This window comes from Toxotes jaculatrix, chromosome 18 (assembly GCF_017976425.1).
Source record: "Toxotes jaculatrix isolate fToxJac2 chromosome 18, fToxJac2.pri, whole genome shotgun sequence".
Taxonomy (NCBI): domain Eukaryota; kingdom Metazoa; phylum Chordata; class Actinopteri; family Toxotidae; genus Toxotes; species Toxotes jaculatrix.
The window spans coordinates 10596875-10611901 of record NC_054411.1 but is presented as its reverse complement, the minus strand read 5'-3'; the positions used below and the strand labels follow the sequence as shown (position 1 = coordinate 10611901).

The 15027-nt window shown below is 43.5% G+C and overlaps 1 protein-coding gene across 1 annotated transcript; it reads right to left on the bottom strand.

Annotated features, from left to right (window-relative positions):
* Nucleotides 1-1422: 1422 nt before the first annotated feature.
* Nucleotides 1423-12027, bottom strand: gpr139 (G protein-coupled receptor 139). The gene is made up of 2 exons (XM_041063121.1): nt 11871-12027; nt 1423-2414 (listed from the first exon to the last, which is right to left on the bottom strand). Exons 1-2 carry the CDS (start codon nt 12016-12018, stop codon nt 1423-1425), a joined length of 1140 nt encoding a protein of 379 aa, XP_040919055.1. The 5' UTR covers nt 12019-12027.
* Nucleotides 12028-15027: the final 3000 nt, after the last annotated feature.

Genomic DNA, 15027 nt, shown 5'->3' with positions numbered 1-15027 from the left:
GTGTCTGTGTGTCTGTGTCTGTGTGTGCCTGTCTGTGTCTTCACATTTATGGTTTGTTACCGGGCAGGACCCAGGTACCACTGAGACAGAGTTGATGTATGTGACTGTGTTTCGGTGTAAAATGTTACTGAGCTGCCATCAGCCAGCAGCAGAACGAGTGGAGCTGAAATGTGTCACTGTGGCCCTGAGACCAAATTCACTGTTGCATCACGGGACAGAAAACCTTGGACAGGGGAAACAAACCGAAGGGAGGGAGAGCAGATTTTTCTATCCTCTCTGTCTCTCTCTCTCCTCCTCAGTCTCTCAGAAAGCTAAAGGGTTAAAGAGATTTTCATTTACATTCATTATATTCATCCAGATAATGGCTAACAGTAAGTCATCAAGGACCATAAATAGTTAATAGAGGACTATCTACTAACAGCAGAAATTTCCTCTTCCTAATAGTGGAAATGTGATTACTAGATTAATGGCACCTTAGAGCCACACTGACCCCAAGTCATGTTTTTGTCTTGTATTTTTGTGAGGCTACAATAACAGTCAAGTCTACCATTTATAAATATTTAACAAACAACAAGCAGAGCACCTACTCATCCTACAACAACCTGTGAGCTTGGGTGTGGGAGAACTTAGTCTTTCATAGCGAGTGCCGACTTGTAGATGACCTGCACTGCTATGATGAGCCCAGCGCACATTTTAACATGCCTTCGACACTCCTCTGCATATTAAACTGGAATTGACAGCTCTGTTTTACATTGCTTGACAGACGGGTCAGAACTATGGACAGTGGACACATTCTAGGTGGCTCTGCCTGAGTGAATCATCGCTTGAGGTGAGGCGTTTAGTGCCCAGACTGGATCTCTGCTTTGTGGAAATGACTCCCAGCAGAACAAAGATGCAGCTGTTCGAAGCTCTTCACCGACAGCGGCAGTGTACAACAGAGAGCGTCCATTAAAAAAAACAGCATCACCAGGCATTTGATGCTCCACCATGGATTCATCTAGCTTTCGGTTTATTCTTTAGCGCTGTAACAAAAGGTGGCTCATAAAAGTCAGTGATGGATGGTGGTGACATCCCTTCATCAGTCGCTCACTCAAGCTGCAGTCGGTAACTTACAGTAGATTTTTTTTTTTGCATGGAGGGAACAATCAAAATCTATTTGATGCTGGTCGCTGCTCTGTGAATACTTTATTGAACATGAGAGGCCTGTCAAGCACGCATCTGCTGTTTGCTTTTCCACCTTGCTAGCCCATCACTTTGTTATCGCTCACAGCTAACTAAACTGTCACCTCTGTGCTCTCCAGGCGTGTTGACATTTTCAAGCCTCAAAGAGTCCCATGCGGGCAAAGCTGGTCGCCAAGGAGACAAAGCCCAAATATGTTCCCCCAGGATTGAGAGTGGGGGCAGCTGCTGGTGGCTGAAGACTCAAGAGGAAATACAGATAGGCTTCCCATTTTTGTCATACTGGTACACCAACATCTTGATGCAGTGGGAGTTGGCTGGTGAGATCCATGGACTGCTTGTGATGGAGAAGTTGTGGCTGGCATAGAACGGCGGCGGCTGCTTCCGGCAGTGGACCAGCGCTCGCAGCACATTGGCCGCCATGCCCCGGAAACGCTTGCTGATGAAACAGTAGAGGAAAAAGTTGACACCAGTGTTGAGCAATGCTAGCATGTTTGCCAGATCAGTGAGCATGTGGAGCAGTCGGCCGGCACCTTGTGAGGCCGGAGGAGGGGAGTAGAAATGGTAGAGGATCATAAGGGTGCGTGGTGCCCACAAAACAGCAAAAATGGAGGTGATGGCCAGGAGAATGGCGGTGGTCTTGCCAGTAGAGTAGCCGCGGAGACGGAAACAGCTACGGCGTCTGCGTAGCTTGCGCACGATGACAGCATTAAGTGAGAAGAAGACGGTGCAGGGGAGGAGGTAGACAGTGGCGCAGTGGGCCCACACCAGGACATGCTGGGCCACGGTTCTAGTTTTACTCTCTCCTCCTCCTCCTCCACCACCACCACTGCCCACTCCTGGTAGGCTGTGCCACAGCTCAGGCCACCAGTAATAAGGAGCTGCAGAGAGCAAGCACCCAATATACACAGCGAATATCACCCTGCGTGTACGAGCTGGGTAGGAGACTGTGTGGTAGCGCAGTGGGTGGCACACAGCAATGTAGCGGTCAATGGTAAGAGGCACGGTGATCCAGATGGAGGTGTGAATGGAGGAGAACTCCAGGACCTGCACTGCACTATTTAGTGATGGAGGCAGTGGCGTGGCCAAAATAAAATCCTCCAGTATGAAGTCGACGAAAACAATCAGAAGCAGGACTAGGATGTCGGCGGCTGCCAGAGCCAGGAGATAGTTGTAGGAGGACTTCTGACGACGCAGCACCAGCTGGGACAGGATGACCACTGTCAGGATGTTAGCTGGGAGAAGGAGGGATGGTGAAGAAGGAAGCGAGAGGATATATCAAAGTAGGGAGAGAGAGGAAACAGGGAAATGATGGAAAAGGAAAAAATAGTATGATGGGATTGGAAAGGGAATGGGCACGGGTTAGGGCAGGGAAGGAAACAGAGAAATTGAGTGTTAGTGGGCAGGTAATTGAAAAGGGGAAACATTCATCCAGCCAGCAACAAACGTGACGGCAACAGAGATTCAGTCGAAAGTGTTAGCCATGCAGTGGACAAGACATGTACTGTAGGTGCTAACACAAGCACAATGCAATATACAAACATAGAAATGAAGGGAAACAAGGCTTTAAATTGTGTGGAATATTTTCAGCAGCACCACCATGGCTGCAAACAAAGTCTAAAAGCATGCTGGGTGAAAACTTTGCCCCCAGACCGTCACCTTAAACCCACTATATGCAAAAAATCTCCAAGTCTGTTACCGCCCCTGTCAGAATTTGCCATGTTCCACCAGCTAACCTACTCAGTAATGCTTCCCCTGTTTAATGCTCCCTTCCCTTTTCCCCTTCATCTACACCTGCTGTGTAATTCCAGCAGCACCTGCCTCTGCCTTTGGCCAACTTGTTATCTCTAATAAAGAGTAAAGCCACAACAAAAACAGGAGGGCAACGTGCACCATCACAGCCTTGGCAATCTGCTGAGTTCACTACTGCTCTGCCACCCTGCCGACAGCAATTTAATTCCTAAAACAAAGCACAAGGGCACCCCATCTCAGTATGACAGTACCAACATGTGCTGTCATACCTTTTCTTCCATGTAGCCATATTAAATGTTTCCCTTGCAACCTTGGGTTTATTTATTCCATGTGACTCTCTCACACAAAACAGGTAAATAGCCCAGAACGGGACCAGTATTTTTTTTTCTTAGCTAAAAAGGGCATGGGCACAAAGGCTTGGATGTGATTTATTCTACCTCTGCTTCTACCAAAGCATGACCTCTGTGTGTCTGCATTAGTCAGGAGGACCACAGTTTTCTGCCTCTCACGTGGATATGTGGTTCAGCAATTGAACTGAACAATTGTCCCCCCCATTACCACATGTGCATATTATTCCCAGGTTATTCCTGTCATCTCAGACAATTGAGTAGTTAAGTTGTTGTGAGCATGTTCAAACCTTTCCCAAACCTGGAGGAGAGAGTTAGCATGATGCTGACTTTGCTTAAACTGCAGTGTTACTGGGATGTGAAAGTATAGTTAAATCCAATTAAACTGTCACTGTTAGGAAAGAGAATACCAAATGTTCCAAATATTGATGGAGACGCTAAGTGGACCTTATATTGCTTTTGTCCAGTGAAAACATTTACCTCCAAGTAGGTTGCAGGGGATTTTAAGACTTACCAAAAAAAAAAGAAAAAAAAAATCTCATACTTCTTTGCCTCATAAAACTAATCAGAACACTGTTTTTGAGATGAAACAATCTCAGCTTGAGTTCCACTTATAAGCTTTTACAGAACTTTAACCAACATGTCATAGTCTTCATTGCCTACAGTGGGAACATTGGCTTCTTAATAACAGGTGGCTGTAACCGCTGTCTCAGTTCAAAGATGCTCTTTGGTGCCATATGAGAATGGCCTCTTTCGTCTTTACAATGAACAATCTGTCATCTACAACCACTTGTTATCTAGCTCCATTTGTGGATAAACACCATAAGCTCGGGTTTAGATCAACTTTAGGTCCGCATGATGAAGAAACAGTCGGCACATTTATTTGAAGTGTTGTTGGCAGATTGGAGGTGCCAATGTTTAAGGGCTTTGGCAAAGTCCAAAAAACTGCTTCTCCACTGTTTATCTTGTGTGACATTATTTGAGAAAATCAGTACTTTTCCAGCTAATTTAAAGATTCCGGTTTCATGTTACTTCTTCAATGATCTAAACAATCAAATATCAAATACATACAACAGTGTATCTGTCCTGTTGTTGCTAACCAGCCTTATTTAGTGGAAATTGCTGGTGCAGCATGAAGCCATGTCCAATCTGTTCCTTCAGACAAAGACGCCTCTGACACTGATTTGTTTCGCAGCATCACTGAAACATCAATGCACTTAGCAGCCGTCACTGTCCATATAGCGTGTGTATGTGCGTGTGTGTGTGCGTGTGTGTTCGGTGGTCCAGCCCCCCTCTGCAGTAATAGATCTGGGATTGGATTAAATATGGCAGCTTGGAGTCTGGTACATCACACTTCACAGCCTCAGCCACTATCAGCTGATTACAAATTACAGAGCCGGCCTCAGATAATGACTAAAGATGTCCTTGCCAGACTGGAGGATGTGCAGAAGGAGACACACACATTAACACATGTCTGCACATGCTCACGTGCACACAAACACACAGATTATCAGGGATGCACCAATTCATTAACATACGATCTATCAATAACCATAAATGAGATGTCAAAGCAGTTTACAAGACCAGACAAGCCAATATATGTGTACATGTAGATGCTGGATTGCACTGCACTCCCCCACCAAGACGGTCACCCCCGCCTGTACACCGCGCTAACCTCTGAACAGATAAGTTAAATTGCTTTCATGTTGAATCTTGGTGTACTGTGTTATTGATTTGTTGGTTTCTGCTACTTTCATCTACCTGCTTTCTGCTTCTTCTTTTCTGGTTGTCAGTTTGAGCCATGATCACGGTAAATTAAACCAGAATAACCAAGGATCTAAGGATATGAACCTTGAATATCTTTCTTTTTGCTTAGCTGTTCTGTTCTTAGTGTTCAGAACCTCTGTCTAAATTTATTCTTGGCAGCCATAATCTGCTAATTTCAAAGAAAATCCTCTGTGTTTGATAGCTGATCAAGGTGACAAGTATCATTATATATTAGACTGACCAAATTTTGACAATAAAAGAAACATTAGTTAAATCATACTCTGATTTTACACATCAGAGTCTGCTTTTTACTTATCATTTCTTCTTTAGTATCTTATCTTAGTATCTCTGGGTTCTGGATTGTTGGTCACAGAAAACAAGCTATTTGAAGATTTTATCTTGGAAAGTCTAATGGGTGTATTTTACCCACTGTTTTCTGAAGAAAATAATTGTTTCCCTTGCAGATTAATTAAAATATGTTATTTCTGTTTCTTTTGCTTTCTTTCATGTCTGACTACATCCATATACCTCCTTGGAAGGTCACTGTGGAATAAAGAAAAGAATAAAAATCCTGGTCTGTCCATTTAAATGACTGCCAGACATTCCCGGTGGTGATCATCTGCTAAGCTGCTTAATTTTATTATCATGTTGTTTCTTGTTTTAGCCTATTGCTCATTTCAACAGTCTCCTTTGTCTTTTGTCCTACTGACTCTCAGTACGTGCAATTTTCCCACAGCCACCCCTCACATCTGTCAGTGTGTGTTCACCTGTAGCCTCGCACCTGGTTTATTTGTGAGAAGGGATCTTATCAGTGCCTGTTTGCATGAGGAAAAGTTTTCTGCTAAGCCCTGAGCTGCTTAAAAATGTCCTAATGGAGGTCCATTACAAATCCCACACAACAGATGACACCTTTAATCCATCGCCTCGCGATGGCTATTGCTCCTCTAACGGTCCACATACTGCTCGGTCCACATACTGCTAAACAGAGAGGAGTGACATGAAATGGAAACAGTGAGGTGTTGACTGTCACTGGCTTGGTATTATTCTGTTTGGGCTCCCCAGTGAGACGGGGCCTTCTACAGACAAACAAAAGGGATCCATGGCAAGCTTGACATTTCCATTTAGCTGTAGCCAGCTTGCACTGGGTTGCCCATTCATTTCAATTGACTCCTGCTCTTTACGTTGTCTCTGGGGCTGGGGGGTGGGCTGGAGCTGGATGGATCTGCTCGGCATTCTGAGGGTATGAGGTGGCACATGCAGGGCTTGTCTCAGTGGGGATGGGGAGGGACGAGTTCCAGACACACAAAAAAGAGACAGGAAGAAGATGCACACACACACACAAACAGATGTGTTCATGAGTGCACACAGACATATCTGCGTCTCACGCTTGGACTCACGGATATTCAGACAAAGACACATTTCCCCATCTTTTCCTCCCTCTCTTTGCATGGAAAAATAAGTTAGCCCGCTGAGATGGGATTAGAATGACCTGTAGGACACATAATGAGCTGCTGTGTGTCTGTCTGTCTGTCTGTCCACATTTGCTTGTGTTTGTGTGTGCGTGTTTGCATGGGTGACCCCTTCTGTCAATTTGTGTGGGAGTGCTTTTGTGTCTCCGCTCCCCCCGCTGCTCCTCTAACGAGGGACAGGGCCATTGACGTTGTTTAGCGGGAAAAGTGAAGGCACAGCGTGCTCCCTGAGGTGTGTAACGAGGCTGACTCATCCCACCCCTAAAGGGACATGTTCAGACGGGCTGTCGACAAATGACACTGCGAAGCTTAACCCCTCAAAACCGGTGGCAAAACACGAGATGCTCCCACCTCCCCACACTCCAGTCATTAGGCTTCCTCGTGGGCCTCATATAGCCCAGACAGAACATTGTAAAAAGGAAATTTAAACCCAAAAAAGAAAACGAAAGCAAGCATTGCAATTAAGATTTTTTTTTCCTTTTTTGTCATTTAGAGGAAATTGAGGTTTGGCTCAGACAGCTTATCCGGAGGCTAATAAGTCTTGAGGAGAGGAGAAGAGAGGGATGAGGAAATAGACAGAGGGTGAAGGAAAGTGTGGTCTGAGGAAGGTCACAGAGAGTTAAATAAGAGATCAGGTGATTGAGAATGAATGGAGGGGAAGATTAGATGGAAAGACAGAATGAGACAGAGAGGGAGGTATAGAGGAGAAGAGCAGCGAGAGACAGAGAGGGGGTGAATATCAAAGCTTGCTTCAAAGGTCACAGGCACTTTGTTCCTGATGACAACCATTTCCCTTTTGTCTTCTCTAAGTGTCAGACCGGACATAAAGCAGGGCGATTCCTTAATTCCCCGGAACAAAAACCAGGAGCACATCCCCATTACAAAAAAAAAACCCCATACATTGAAGATAAAAATAAGAATTTTCTGACATATTGTGGAGCTGTGAATTCTGTTTAATGCACAGAGTAAAACCCTGACGTTGCCATGAAGCAAAACACTTTTTATCTCTATGAATTTGTATTGAAGAGCAGGCTTATGATGGGATGCAAATGTGATACCATCAATAAAACACATTTTATTGTGAGCACAAGCTTACTTTGAAATCTGAGAATTAACGGGGAAGAGTGGAAGAAGCTCATAAGAAAAGGAAAGATGTAATAAAGAAGACAGAGCAAGAGAAAGAATGAGCAAGAGAAAGAAAGAAATATATATTTGAACAGGTTATTTAAGTTTAATGGGCATATTAAGAGAAAGAGGCCCTGGTTGCTGCTAATGATATTGATGCTACTGCAGTGCTCTGCTGCCTGCTCACCTTTACAGCCATTCATTTTACAGACAGGCCACCGTGAGTCAAAGTTTGGTGGGGATGACTGTCCTTCCATCAAGGCCAGACCTGCTGCCTGTGATGAGGCATTGTGGAGTGCATTACAAAACCTGCTTATCACTTTGAATAGGTTTATAAACAATGCAAAAAATTATAACGTGCCCTTGGATCCCCTCCAAATGGCTTTTCCTGAGGTCAGAACTTTGAAAAAAAAATACAAAAGTTGAAAGTTAGTTAACAAGAGAAATAAATGTAGGATAATGTAATGCAAGTGGACAGTAGATGAGGAGGAAAATGAAAATGATGTTTGGATCACAGAACTGTAATTATGGTCAAAGCGATATGTTACTGTTGTCTTAAGAATGCCAAACAACATACAAGGATTTGGGTTTTCAGCAGCAGTGATAATATTTTGTTGTCAGCTCTGTCACTGCATCAACAACATCTCTGATTTATTGCCTCAAACAACACCTCCCTCTTCTCTAGCCTCCTCTGTCCTCCCGCGCCCTCTCTGGCTCATCTCCCCCATGACAAGCTGACATGTTCACCATCTCTCGCCATCCCTTCCTCTCCTTTCCCAAACTGCAGACTGGAGACAAACCAGAGCTCCAAATCTCAGCCTCCCTCTATTTGATTTACTGAATATTCTCTGTCTTTTCTCTACTCTGTCCATGTTTCAACAAAAAGCTCCACATCCTTTCCTCTTCACCCAGTTTACACCCCCTAAACTTAAACTCCACTTTTAGAGTGATAGCATCTATTAACAAGTCTACATCCCACCACAGATGCCCTGTTGCTGGTGCAGATTGACAGATCAATAGTCCAAACTGAAAATCGATGGGGCCCACCTCTTCATTAAGTAGGGCTGACACCTGGCCTACACTGCGACATGGAACAGGGGGTTGTTAGCGCTGAACATCCCTGACCTTTTCCCCTTGGGTGGGTGGATAGGTGGGAGTGGGAGGAGATGCTTTCCAATTCGCACATGCTCCAGTCACACTGCCGACTGTCGAACAGCCACACAAACCGAGAAGTGCTTCAAGGAGGACGAAAGGAGCACACCAACATACTGTGCAGTTCGAGAACACACGTTTGTGTGCACAGGTGGAGGAGGGATCCTCGGAGAGCCTCGAGGGGACGCAAATGACAACATTGTCCTGAACATGTGCACACCTCTCCCCACCATATGCCCCACTTGTTTTCAAGTATTTAGCATGTTACACATGTCACATGAGGACACCTCAGACTGTTGTTTCATTTGTTTGAAAGCTCTGAAAAAGCTAATGAAAATGATGATTATATTGCTGCCCATACAGTTTCCAACAAACAAATTTACTTAGTTTCCAACAAATTCACTAAGTTAAACGACTAAATACGGCGTTTATGCTACTTTATACTTACACAACACTAAATTTCAGATTTAGAATTGAAGTTTGTGAAAAAAAATTCCCTATTTTTATTTTCAAGCTTGAGTTACGGATTAATTTGCCAATTACAGCTTTGCATAAAAAATGCACGATTAGCTTGGGAAATATTAAATAAAAAAAAAACACATGTCTAGTTGTTTGACAGCACTCTGCAAAGCATTACAAGGCAACACAAAACATTTGCATTTGCACAGAAGTGGAGTTTTGAAGTAACTTTAGAAGAAGGTGTGTGTTTCATAGAAATGTAGATACATTGCGTAGAGAAATGTTTGACTCAAACAATAATATATGAAAGCAGCAGTCTGGGCCTAGATATTCAGAGCAGCTTCACTTGAATCTGGTTATGTCACACAGAATCGCTCTGCAGCTGATGACTGTACAGTTTGCATCTTCACAGTAAGTGCTGGATTCACCCCTATAATCGCAGCATGTCAAAAACTGAGGCAAAGAACGATCTCCTTCATTGTGCTGTTTGCTATTCCAGCACACGTCTGTTCTGTCTCAAGCAGTGTGGTGTAGTGAGTAGAGAGAGGCAAAGAGAGAGAGCGAGTTAGCGATTAATTAAAAATGTGGCAATTCGTCTCAGCTCTGTCGTCTGTGGCTCCCCCACTCAGGGCTCAGAGGTGCTACTTCACTGGCTCTGCCGTTATTAATCTCGCTCTCTCTTAACTCCACTCTTCTTCTTCTTCTTGGCATCATGTCTTCCTTCTACTCCACTCTCTCCCTGTTCATCCCTTTTTTTTTGTGCAGGGCTTTCGGTTCATCATTTCCTAAGGTCACATAGTAATCTTTTCCCACCACTTGACTTGCGTAATCCCTTTTCTCATCTCTCTTCATCTCACTTTTCACCCTCAGATCTGATGCTCTTGGTGTGACCCCTTTCCAAAGATCAAAGTCTGTGAGAAAGGTGCAGATGTTGCTCTTAACTTATGACACATTGTTTGGTAATCAAGGTAACAGCCTCTGATCTATTGAGAGTGTTAAATACGTGTGGGTCTGTAGGTCATGCTGCTACTACTCACACATGCCGCGCTCATGAAACATTCATGATTCAGCTTGAGTGGAACGAGCTGTGTCATAATGATTGAATAAGTCGAACTCGCTGCTGCAAAGTATCAGCCCGCTGCGCTCAACTCTGCCATTAATTCAGACAGCTATTGTAAGATTGCATTACACTCTCAGGTTATTGTTACTCAGCGATTAAACAAACAGCCTCCATCACATTTGTAAAGACGACTCAGCGGCACAATCAAATCAAACTCAGGAGAAACTTTAAATGACAGCAGAGAGAACTGCTTGTGTAAGACCTGACTTGCCATCCAAAGGAAATAATTGGGTGAGGTTTGATCAGAAGAGACTTTTATTTTCACAAGACAGCAAATCTGTGGGGCAACTGCAGTCTTGGCATACAAACGCTTTTCACTTAGCACTGCAGGTTTGTTTTGAAGCAGAACAACTCTCACCCCCTGTCTTTATCAAAGAAAAGAGGTCCAGATCTGAAAAGGACATATTTGCATTATGTGATAGGCTAAATAAGATGATAAAAGTCACATCAAAGACAATATATTATGGTTTCATTTCTCCTTAAACTTAAAATCTCTCAATAAATCACACCTTCAAATCAGGATTTAAATAGTAAAACCTTTGAATTACCCTTTTAGCTGTTAGACCATAAAATGAGCCCATCATTTTGGTGACGGCCTGAGGCAGACTGGATGTGCATCTGACAGTCCAGAAGGCTTTGAACATCTGAACCCCAATCTCTGATTAGGCATCAGCACTTTTCCTCTTTCATCTGACCTCCAGGTTTTCTGTCTCTCGCTGTCTCTTTCTCTTTTTTTAAATGCACACACTCACACAGACACATACGGTATGTACACACACCACTTTGCTCCCTTGTGTGAGACTAGGTCGGCGCTGAAAGATCACGCAGTGGGACGGAGGCAGAAAATGGGTCTGACACTGACTGTGAAGGGACTAACCAGTCAATGGTAAACACACAACAAGGAAGCGTCATTAATTCAGGTAATCAATAGGAGGCATGTAACACACACGTACTTATCCCTGAGGTCAAATCTGAATCATTGCCCACATAATCTGTCATGCACACACATAAATATAACAGCTCCAAATTAACAAAAAAAGATGGACTTTTTTTGTTTTGTGTATTTTTTGCATTTTTTGGGTCAGTAATCATATTTTGTAATGCTCTGCACATACTGTTGCTATGTTTCCTCTTTTATTCAGTGGTGCTTGAATATTTTCAAATAAGGAGACAAATGTACAAACTCCAGACAGACAGACAAAGGCACAACAACAACAAAAGAAACACATAAAGAACGTATGCGTGCACAGGTGATTGCCACAAGGTCAGAATGACAGATCAACAGTGTGTGTGTGCAGTGTGTGGCACTCAGGAGCAGCTGTGCAAGACACGCACTCACTCAAACCTGCAGACAAGTGCACAGCAAATCAAGATGCAAAGCGTAACTCCTGCATCCCACCGATGCAGGCTCTAATCAAAAAAAAAAAAAAAAAAGCAAATTAACAGCAAATGAGACGTGCATGTGATTATACGCAAACGCACACATAAAGCATCTCTTACCCGGCAGGCCGAGACACAGCAGGACGCTGTAGTAGATGACAGGCAGTGGTCCGAGAGGGCATCCCTGGGCAACCTCAGAGGGGTGCAGCCCCGGGCTCCAGGTGCTCCCGTTTGGGGAAAAAACAGTGAAGATGTGGCTGTGCTCCATGGCCTCGTCCTCGTCCTCTTCCTCAGCTGAGCTCAGTGTCAAGAAGCCTGGCCACACGAGCAAACTGCCTGGTAGCCGGTTTGGGAGAGAGGGTGCTCTGTCCTTGGGTGCCAATCAGCATGAGTGTGTGTACGCGTGCGTTTGCGCGAGACAGCAAGGATGAGTGTGAGAGAAGGAAGGAGGAATGGGAAGAGATGGAGAGGAGAGAGTGTGGAGGGAGAGGGGAGACAACAGCCGGGGAGATGCGAGAGACGATATGTGTTAGTAGGTAACGGAAAGGAAGGAGGCGAGAGGAGCGGAGAGGGAGGCGCGAAGAGGTGAGTGTGAAGGTAGAAGTGGAGAGGGGAGGATGCTGCCTGAGTGTGTGAGAGAGGGGGGAATGAGAGCGAGTCGAGAGCGCAGCGGGGGAAGGAGGAAAGAGGGGGAGAGAGGGAGGGAAAGAAGGAAGGTAGATGTAGAGCAAGGGCACTGAAGAGAGCAGAAAGTGAGGGAGGGAGACGGAGACTGAGAGTGGAGGCGGCAGGAGGGAGGCGGAGGGAAGGTGGAGGGACACTCAGAGAGAAAAAGAGAGAGAGAAAGAGGGGTAACACGTTCCCGTTTGACGACACTGAACGCAAAGAGGCAATAAAACTGATGAGGAGACGGAGACAGATGTGACATGTGAGAGAAGATAAATGGAGGGTTAAGCTGACTGTGAAAAAGGACAGTGTGTTTGCCCTTGTCATGTTGTTTTCATCTGTCACTGTGTATCTTTATTGCCCAGCGTCTTTATTCACTGACATTACTGTTGCTATTGACCATGTATCCACAAGCATGTGAATCCAAACATGTATCCACAGGCCTATTTGCATATTATGAACCTAACATACCGTAGGTGATGGGACACGTGTGTACGTGTGTGGGAGTGGGGGTTGAGACTCAGTCTCATTTGCCATTCAGTGTGAACTGTCTGAATCTCCATCTAAGATGTGTTAATGAGCACAAGGCTGACACTGAAAAGCACAATTATTCCTTCTTAAGACACACTCCAGTTTCTGGTTTCACACTTGCTTTGATGTTGACAAGCAGGGCTGCAACTTAATTTTTTAAATTATTATTCTTTATAAATTCATCGGTCAGTTTTCACAATTCACTCTTTAGTTGCTGAGGCTACAGACTGTTCTTTCTGATTTAAAGAACACTCAGTTGCAGACCACTGTGAAGAAGAAGAAGAAGACAAGAAGAATCAATGTCCAAGTACATAAAACAATATTTTTACAAAAACTATGTTTATTCCCCAAATGTTTTCAGCTACAAATACAGTGCTTTCAACCACCCTAATGAAGTGTGAGAGAGAAGTAGCTGAAAATGTTTGGGGAATACATATACAGGAAAGCAGTTGCAGGACTTGGTTATTAATTTGTTCTTGAAAGTAATTTCCCAAAACTGTTTAAGAGCAAACATTAAATTTTGAATGATTTGATAAGGAGAAAAAACAAGCACTCTTCATATTTGACAAACAATAGCCAACACATGTTCGATATATCTCTCTGTTTTTTCTTTGTACCACGCCAATACTTGCTTTAGTCTGCTGTAGACAAATACAGGTAGCAAAACAGTATGTAAAGTAGTTAGAATTAGCTTGTCCACCAACTTTAAAATGCATTAAAATGGTGCTCATACACTAATTCAACTGTAATCATAATACAATAATAATAGTCTGATATTTCATATTAATAAAACAATCACAGGAGCCATTTGCCTGCTTTACTTTGGATATTTTGAGAGTATTTTACAAGTACATTTACTTGAGTATATACAGAACTTTTACTTGTAATGGAATATTTTTACACCTTTGTATTGCTAGTTTTACTTAAGCTCTAAAAGATCTAAATACTTCTTCCACCACTGATTTATAGCTATAATTTTGGAACAAAGACCACACCTCTGTCTCCCAATCTACTGAGGCGTTTTCTTCTCCCCCAGATTTTATTTCTGTGTTCTCATGTGTTCTTCTTTCACTGCAGGAACTAATGTGAAATCATAAATATTATTTGGGAAAAAATTTTAAAACCACAAGGAACATTATGGCTTTCATCGTATGTAGTCAGTATTGTGAATGGATAGTATTCATTATTCTAACTATGAATCATTTATAAGCTCATTTGGGGTTTTAAGCATTGCTATATATGCAGAAAGCAGACACCAGAACAGCTCTGGCATGAGTACAGTGAAACATCATGTCCATTTAGAGAGCTGTCAGCTGGGTCTCTGCTCTCACTGTGCCTCTTCAACACAATCTAGGCCTACGCCGCCACTCTACAGGTCTGAGCAAACAGAACCGCGCTCTGCTCTGCTTCACTCTGCTGTCTGAGTGAGATGCTGTTGTAAGATGAGACTTAATGTTGTAAAGTTATTTTATATATAACTTTTTCTCAGGTTTATTGAGAGAAGTGGCATAATTCTGTTAAGTGTAGCTACAGTACGTTACATATATATTTTTGTATTCTGTTCCTTAATTTAGATTAGGAATTACACAATATGGTGCACTTTGCCTGTAATGTCTGGGAGAATTAAGATTGGTGAAGTGATATGATGTGAGGTAGTGAGGTGATGTATCACTGTTGTTGTCAGTGTTCAGCTGTCCTACTGTTGAAGTGGACATTACAGAGTGGACCAAGTTACACAGATAAAGCTGTCCACGTGTTTTTGCTTTGCCCACGGCCCGACAGTGGTTTAATTCAGTAAGGACCAAGTTTCCAGCTTTTTCTGTGTTTCATCTAAAAGGTAGTGCGTGTGGCTGCGAAAAGGACCCGAGGGCAGATGAGCTTTACACAAAGAAAGAGAGAAAAGAGAGGTTTTTGTGGATGAAAAGAACCCATGAATCACAGAGCCTGTGGAAAGCAAGGGATCACAAAAGAGGATTAGAAGAATCTAAAAACCTGCTTGGAGCCTCAATTATAGCATCTTGAGCCCTCCTCTACCCATCAGATGGAGGGCAAGGTATGAAAAGAGGAATAAATTACAAGA

Bases quoted from the DNA above. Each gene is read 5' to 3' on its own strand.
- gpr139 (XM_041063121.1), bottom strand. From the start codon at position 12,018: ATGGAGCACAGCCACATCTTCACTGTTTTTTCCCCAAACGGGAGCACC. The intron at 2,415-11,870 runs GTAAGAGATGCT...TCCTTCTCCCAG, and splicing joins GCTGTGTCTCGGCCTGCCGG to CTAACATCCTGACAGTGGTC.